At 37.7% G+C, this 8,253-nt stretch overlaps 1 protein-coding gene across 1 annotated transcript in view; it reads right to left on the bottom strand.

Moving 5' to 3' along the window:
• Positions 1 to 910: 910 nt before the first annotated feature.
• Positions 911 to 8,253, bottom strand: part of OXCT1 (3-oxoacid CoA-transferase 1) — an 86,128-nt gene continuing 78,785 nt past the window's right edge. Inside the window, exon 17 of the mRNA XM_055790906.1 lies at positions 911 to 4,599. Within this exon, the coding sequence (XP_055646881.1) occupies positions 4,564 to 4,599 (36 nt within the window). The 3' untranslated portion in view covers positions 911 to 4,563. The remainder of the gene's footprint in view (positions 4,600 to 8,253) is intronic.

The following is an 8,253-nucleotide window of genomic DNA, read 5'->3' as shown; positions in this document are numbered from 1 at the left end:
TGTTTCCAGCACAAATCCAAAACACATAGCTAGCCCCATACTAGCTACCTACTATGAAGAAAATTAACTCTGTCCCAGCCAAAACCAGCACAATAGCCAACAACAGAAGATATGCAAGATATGACAAAACTGTTGATATGCCTGTAACCAACTTTCTCCTGTTGTCAGAGGGAATCTTTACCTTCTACCATTGTATAAGTAAATTTTAGAGTCGCAAGACTGGTGTGATTTTGGCACTTACCTTGTACTCCCCTTCACAGGGGTGACAGAATGTTGGATTTTGACCAGGCATATCATTTACTGAAGTTTCATTTCAGAGAAAATCATCACTACTGATGTTTTTTTCTGAGCCTAAACATTTTTCTGCACATTTATCAACCTGCTCTCCAAGGAAACTGAAGATAAAATGATACTGTGACATATTTACGCATGACCTTATGGCATGGATGGAAGGATGACCCCAGTATCTACAGACAAGCATTTTCATCACTTTGCAATCATCTACTTTATCATTCACCAGGTGGTTAATGCAATTTGTTTTCATGTGTCATCTAGTACTATTTTCAGAATGCAGCCACACACTAACATGAATGATTAACATCTTAAATGCTGTAATTTCAAAAACAGTCTTAATCAAAAGGTAAAAACCAAGTAATTATGAAAATGAATGTGATAATTATGTTTGTGATTGACCCAACAGAGACATCAGTAAGAGAACATGGAGAATCCAGCTGTTAGCTGAGTTTTGAGCTTCATTATTTCCGTTTATCAAACCCCTCCACCTTCAGCCAAGACCTTGAGGGTTTTGCTTGTGCTGAGGTCTGACATGCTGGTGCAGACACAAGCTAATCTTTTACTGCTCCTAATGGCAGGACAGAACACCATGAAAAATTACAACAATAGAGGAAGCTCAAGATTTTTAATCTTTACTTTATTGATTCTTTTGCCAATACATAGAAGAACTTTGATGTTTAGTTTGCAGAGTTTACAGTACAACTACATATTCTATAATATTTCATATTTTTTTTTGCTTTTTTTTCAGGGAAAAAAATCAATAAAATTGAAGTGCAGTAAGTCCAATGTGGTAATATAGTAGAATCATCACCTTCTTCAGGACAAAGGGTATCAACTGTCCTTGTCTTGTGAAGTGCTGTCAGCAGGCGGCGTCTCAATAAACCTTCATGCATACCATCACCCACCACAGAGGAACGAGAAGCTCTCACCCCTGTAACACGATCCTAGCAAATACTGCTTAGAGTAAACTTTATCTATGAAAATACTTACGAGTGCTTTAATTTCTAATCTTACTTTACAAATCAATTAGAAAATGGAGCCACTGCTTTTAGCAATTAGCTTGTGCGGATACATGATGTTTTCATAACAATACCAGTATTCTACTGCAATATATTGTTCTCAAGATAGAAAAATTCAAGTGTGACATACAGATATTTGCACCACTGTTTTTTTATGGAGAGAGCTTGTTCTCCTTTCATCCCCAGTTTTCATCCCCAGTTTTCAGCACCATATTGGCTTTTGCTCTCTTGCATTAACACTGATACAAATAAGAGAAGACACAGAACTCAAATATCCAGCATATATGGCAGTCTTCAAGTACTCTTCCACACTCTTGATCAAGTCTGATCTCCAAGCTGAAGATAAAAGACAACCTGTTGCATGGACCTTAGCTAATTATTCCTCACAACATCCCCATGAGGTATGAAAGAAAATATCCTCATTTTCCAGCAACAGGAGACAAGGCAGAAAGCACAGATGAATTTTTTCAAGGCAGGAAGTGGAGAAATGGAAAAGCTGAAACTCAGGAGTTCGTGGCTCCTAATTCTTTGCTTCAGAAACCAAGGCGCGGAACTCCTAGACATCAGGTCCTTAGTCTTTTCATAGCCATACATTAATAACAATGATGGTTTCTGTGCGTATGCCAGCAAAGCATAGTTCTATGGCAGAAGCAGCACACACCTGATCGCATGCACCCTCAGACACTCCTCCAGTACTTTATATATGCCAATAAATGTTTGCTGTAATTAACTAATCAGTCCTACAATTAATGTACTATAGGTAATTGCAACAGGTCAACATTTCATTTATAGATTTCTTTAAGACTTCCACAGCTATTTAAAGATTATCTTTTTCTCTGGATAAATTAATAGCAACTCCCTTTCTCTACTAAATAATAGTACTTATACTTCTTTAGAACCAGCATCCATTTTGAGTACTGTTTACAGGAGCTCTGAGTAGTGATGAGCAAGATACCTTCAGGGATCACATCCATGCTCTCAAACATGCTCCAAAACAAAAAGTTTCATACTGAGTGAAAATAGAGTCAGTTTTTGCTATACAGAGACTTTTAATCTGCAAAACCTCTGTGAGCAGAACTTCAGTCCACCTCTACAGCAGTAGAAATAGCCAAACTTTAAGTAACTTGTTTGGAATGAGTGAATAACATAGGGAATACACCTAAACAGAGACAATAGGTTAAAACTAAAGCTTGATAAAATCTAACTTGTGCTAAACCTGTGCTAATATTCTGGACCACTCTGAGCAATGTTGTTTCAAGCCTTGCATGCAAATTACCTACCAGCCACTCACGTCTATATGTTTAATCAGGAAATTAGCACTGGTCTTTGTACAACACACTTTCTTCCCATGGGCTCAGCTTCAGGTCTTGCCTACACATTCAGGCTATACAACACCTTACCACCCATTAGCACCCATAACTTCAAGTCATAAAACTTAGTATTGTGGCAGTACTTTTGTACCTGCATAAAGGTGCTTACAAAGGCATTTTGTTTATTCCTTTGTGGGAATAAGGATAACCTACTTGGTATTGAAAAGAGATTATCAAAGAATTGTTTAGAGTAAGGGCAACTAAACAAAATAATCTCTCTAATAAAAACAGCTTTACTGCTATCAAGTCCATGGGTGGATCAAGACCGATTTTATAACTGTCCCATGAAAGAGAAGCATTTCTTACTTTAGCATGGAAAAATGCAGTACAAAGGCTAGTACAGGAGCTAAATATTGTGGGATTTTCCTATCTGTTTCCCTAGAAATGTGTTACAGTGCTTCCACAACACACACTGACAATGACAGTGAATACCTCATCCACCTAGTACTAGAATGCCCTTCTACACCATATCCCAACACTGCTTATCACACACATGATAGGCATATAATTATAAATTTATTTGTGCGTATACAGTTTACATGTTTTTCAGTCACTTAATCTGCTCCTGTCCTGATATCAAACATTATGTCAGGAACTATTTTAACTGAAGTGTTTTACATGTTACTATTTATATGAATGACAGAAACCATTACACTTTAAATGCAGATTTCCAGTCAGTTCATGCTCTGTATAATAAAGACCTACTGTGCTGATTTGGTATGTGAGATCCAATGCTGTCATATTACCCCCTTGCAAAAGTAACAGTCATTTTGTAATTAATAACAGGGAAAGGAAGATCTTTCTCAAACAGCAGAACCAGTATGAAAGAATAAATTTTCATTTTGATTGTCTCATGGCATTCATTCTAGTTATCATGAGTTTGGCTTAGTTTTTGCCAATGCCTTGATTGGCAAGTCATGCAAACTTACTGCTTCCAGCTTTAATGAGCTGCGTTCCATTCAGAAGAAACTTCAAAGTGCCCACAACATTCTCTTCCCCTGTTTTCCTGTGTAACACTGGAAGGACAGACCTGACTCCAGGAACAATCTTAATTTGCCTTTGAATGAGGGCTGGGGAGAAGGATTCTACCTGGAGAATAAGAGTGGTTCACATGGGACAACGTGTAGCCACCAGCTGTCTGCATGGGGATGGAGACTTTTCGATTTCCCTCCTTCATACTAGTCCCATTCTAGTTTGTAGGATTTAAATATAAGGGGTCAGAGTTGGACATTGGGAGGTGTAGGCTTCTTAATGCCAGCTGACACACACCATGGAAATAGTAGATAGATACATTCAGGGCTAAGGACCCAGTTATTTCCACTGGTATATACAGTTCTGTCACAGACTCATTAAAAAGTTCAGGAAAAGGCAAGTAAGTCCATATTCCTGATGTCTCTCTACAACTCCAGAAAAAAACAACCTCCACACCTTTACAGAAGAATGGACATGATAAGTGCTATAGTTCCAGAGCAATGGAGTGACTGGTAAGTTTAACGACATCACAAAAAGCAGAGGAAATCATAAGTTTTGCATGATCATTTTCTGATTCTCTGTGAAAAATGTAGTATTTGGCAGAGACAATACAAGGCATTTTTTTTACAATATTCATTAACATTTTAGTATAACATTATTCAAAATTTAGGGAATAAATTCACCTTTTCAATTTCAATTGGTAATGTAATGAAGTTAAAATACAACTTAGGCTGATACTTAAACTCAGGCTGTAACTATCTGGAAACTACTTAAAGAGCCCTTACAAAAAAAAAAAAAAAAAAAAGAAAAAAGTAGTAAAATTGCAAACCAGACATTGATTTCTCTTCACTGAGCTCCCATTTGGAAACAAGCCTTCTAGCAAATTAAGCCCAGTCTGTATTTCACGTTTAAATCTGCCTCATTGGTATTAGTTTTGGCGAAACCTAGCAAAAAGGAGGGAAAAAGCACAACAGTTAGCATAGAGATATGGCAGTACAACCCACCTTTCATTTCCACCTCTATCAGCTATGTGCCACTGAAGACTAGAGACACTGTCTTTATTTAAATTGACATATTTGAAGTATTTCAGAGATAAATTCTCCCGTAACTACATTTTCTGATGCAGGAATACAAAATATCCATGGCGCCAGTATCCAGCCTCTAAACTTCATTTATTTTGAACTGGGTTACTGATTTAGGAATGCAGATTAAACTTGGACAGCCGAACCTGTATTTGCCCCTGCTAACTGCATAGTCTTCTCAGATGGCTTCCAATGCCAGCAGAAACAAGAGCTGAACTCGTGAAGCAGTTCCTCAATTATACAGCATACAGTAAGGCACATGAACATAGCTCAAAAATTGGCCATGGCTTAGTTAATGCACTGGCCCGTAGATGGTCACAGCTTGTGTACAGTGGGCCTGCACTTGCTGTGAACAGCAACAGGAGAGAGAGCTGCACATGGGCAACAGCCTCAGCCACCACCTTCTAATCCACTTGCATACATGCATCAATACACCGAATGATGCTGAGGCAACAAAACAAGTTTATATTCAATACATGATTGAATGGCCACTGCAGCATCAAAACAACCATGCCAAGGAATCTTAGACTGATTATTCCCCTTATTTGCTCAACAGCCAAGTTCATTCTGCATTTCCTCCCCACCCACCAGGAAATAGGATGCTGTCCGTCAATGCTAGGTCTGTGGAGAAGTAATCAATTGAGTTTTAGAACACACACATTAGTAGAAGATAAACAATCAAATGTATACACATACAATACACACACTGTACCTATAGTATATGTATACATTGGTTTGTTTGATGATGATATAATGCAATACTTCTGATTTTACCTATTTTTTTAGAATTTGCCTTCTTCCATTCACATTCATTTGATTTGTTTCATGATGATAGTTTAATACTTATAATTTTATCTTTTTTTAAAAAACAAACCTACCTTTTTCCATTCACATTCATGTTTGTGTGAGGATAAACTTATATATTCTATTGTTTTAATACCATAGTCATAAAAATCAATTAGTGATATTATAAAATATCCAGCAGACCAAAAGTAAAACACAGTAAGCCTAAATAGGAAACCAGATGAGGGAAGAAGGCATAAATGGGAACAATACAGAGAAGACTTTGAAGAGTAGCAACGGTTAACATTTGATTAAACCCCGGCTGCAGGTCTACACAAATACCTGGAGGAAAAGCTCTCCACAGAAGATCCAAGCCTCTTTAAATGTCTCCTGTTCCTAGCCCTATATAAATAGGTGCCCCAGGATGAAGATCAAAAGTAACTCATGTGATCTCACTTGTTCAGGCAGTTCCACAGATAATCTGGCTCCTAATTAATGTGTCCAACTGAAACCTGACGTACTGCATTGAAACACCACATACTGCATTCCTTCTGCCTCCTTATCCCTTCTTTTTCACTTAACAGTACTGAACAAGCTAACTTATGAAAAAGTGATAGAAAAGGGTCTTTCCAAGCGTTAAAGCCTCTTTCTCCAGAAATATAGGGCTGTATTTCCTGGACCAGTTAGATTTCCACATTACCCTTCCTCCAGCCACCATATATCACACAACCTTATGAGAACAGCCAACAAGGAAAGCTTAGCTCATGAAGAATGTGTTTACTGTATCAAATGCTAATGAAAGGTTTTCAGTGGATGGAAACTGTTCATTGATTTTTCAAAGTTGTGTGTGAAGTAGGATAATAAATAGATGTAATAGGTACAAGTGTAGAGGAGCTGGAGAAACTCCTTTAGTGCACCAGCATTCCTGGGCTAGCTCCAGAAATGTTCCAACATTTCTGACTCCAACTGCCTGTGTGCCTCACTTAATTTGGGCCCATATCTGCCTCACCCAGAGATGGTTCCATTGAATTAAGGGAAAAAGCTGGAGGATGAAGATAGCACCATTAAAATCTGTATGCTGCTAATGCCAAAGCGATTATTGTTTTTCTGCTGACGCAGATTTTGATGCCATCAAAACTTCATTTTGCATCTGAATGAGCATATTACATTAAATGTAATGTCTGAACATCTGATGCTAACAGCTGTCATTTGTGTGTACCACTATCTGCTTCTGAAAGGGTCTGGCCCCCATGAGTGCTAAGTGCCATAATGCCTACTGAAGATAAAAGAGGTGGTAAGAGCCCAGCACCGCTCAGAACTGGACCCAAGTACAACTCTTTGCTCTAAATAAAATGTGATTAAATAAGCAGAAAAATGCTAATATAACAAAAGGGTTAGTTTGTGCGTGGAAAACAAGGAGTAATCAAGTTTGAAATGCAGAAAGCTCCCTGAGTCCAGTGCTTTAAATCCCAGTAGAGTCAGTCAATTTAGTAACACCCCGTGCTAAAAGCACAGCATTTGGTAAGGGCTGAATGTGATTAATGAGGACTATTCTACACTACACAGCTGCAGAGTTGCTACTTTCTTAAATACTGCCTAAGCAATACATTCTTAATATTGTTACACTTAACAGGAAGAACAGCGTATCTTGGAACCTTCAAAATACTTTGCTAATGTTGAACAGGTAGGTGTACTGGGAGTTTGCCTGGGCAGTCATGTACGCAGCCTCTGAACTGGTAAGAGGACACATGGCCTCAGAGACCTCCTGCAATTCAAGCTTATTGAGCCTTTGATTTCCAACCCCAAACTAGTCTTTTCAGCTACACAAACAGCTCTATGCTTATTTCATTATGTCTTTTTTCATAGCAAGCAGTTCTTTTAAGGCCTGATTCTGAATGATAATGAGTTGTAGTAACTTCTAATGACCTTATCAGGTGTGTAAAAGCAAGTCACTGTTCAGAAATGTAAAAAAAGTCCCTCAAACAATAACAACAACAAAAAGATGGACCAGTGTTAGCATATTTGTTAAAATAATAAAAGTTGCTTATCCCTTGTTAAGTCCTAATTATCTGAAAATGCAGATAAAAGCAAACCACAATTCCAACATCAGCTTTTGTACAAAATTGTTCCTGATGGGCCTTTTGCAGTGGGGTGAATGATCTGGAAAAACACAACATCCATCTAAGAATGGACTCGAACCTGCAAAAGCCTGTTTCCTCAAAGCAAAATGTAGTTCCAGAAAAGAAAACCATATCCTCTGTTATTTTGTACTCACTGGCTTGAACTTGGATAGTAAATTTCTTTTTAAACATACACTAGTCAATTGCTATTCAGCTACCTAACTTTTCCTTGGCAGATGCTTTTCTTAAACTCCAAGTTATCTTTTAAGATCATTTTGTAAGACAGCTTTTACATTAAGAAAAAAAAAACAACCAGGGAGGATGGTGAATTTTTACCTAGACAAACTCACCCTGATTATTTTTATAATGGAATACATCTGTAAAAGTATGGTTCTCAGTTTGTTCTCTCATGGTCTCATCAATGGTATATGCCAGTACAAACCCAAGCAGATTACCTTCCAAGGTGATCTATATGCTAGCTACAGCAATCTGATTTCAGCATGCAAGATAAGCCAACACTTTGTCTTCACAGCACAGTAAAATCAAGCATGAATTGTTTATTTCTTATATGATGCCAGTCTATAATGAAGATAGTTGACTCTAAATCATATTT

The sequence above is a fragment of the Falco peregrinus genome, chromosome Z (assembly GCF_023634155.1).
Source record: "Falco peregrinus isolate bFalPer1 chromosome Z, bFalPer1.pri, whole genome shotgun sequence".
Taxonomy (NCBI): Eukaryota; Metazoa; Chordata; class Aves; order Falconiformes; family Falconidae; genus Falco; species Falco peregrinus.
The sequence above is the reverse complement of the archived record's forward strand: the minus strand, read 5'-3'. Positions and strand labels throughout refer to the sequence as shown.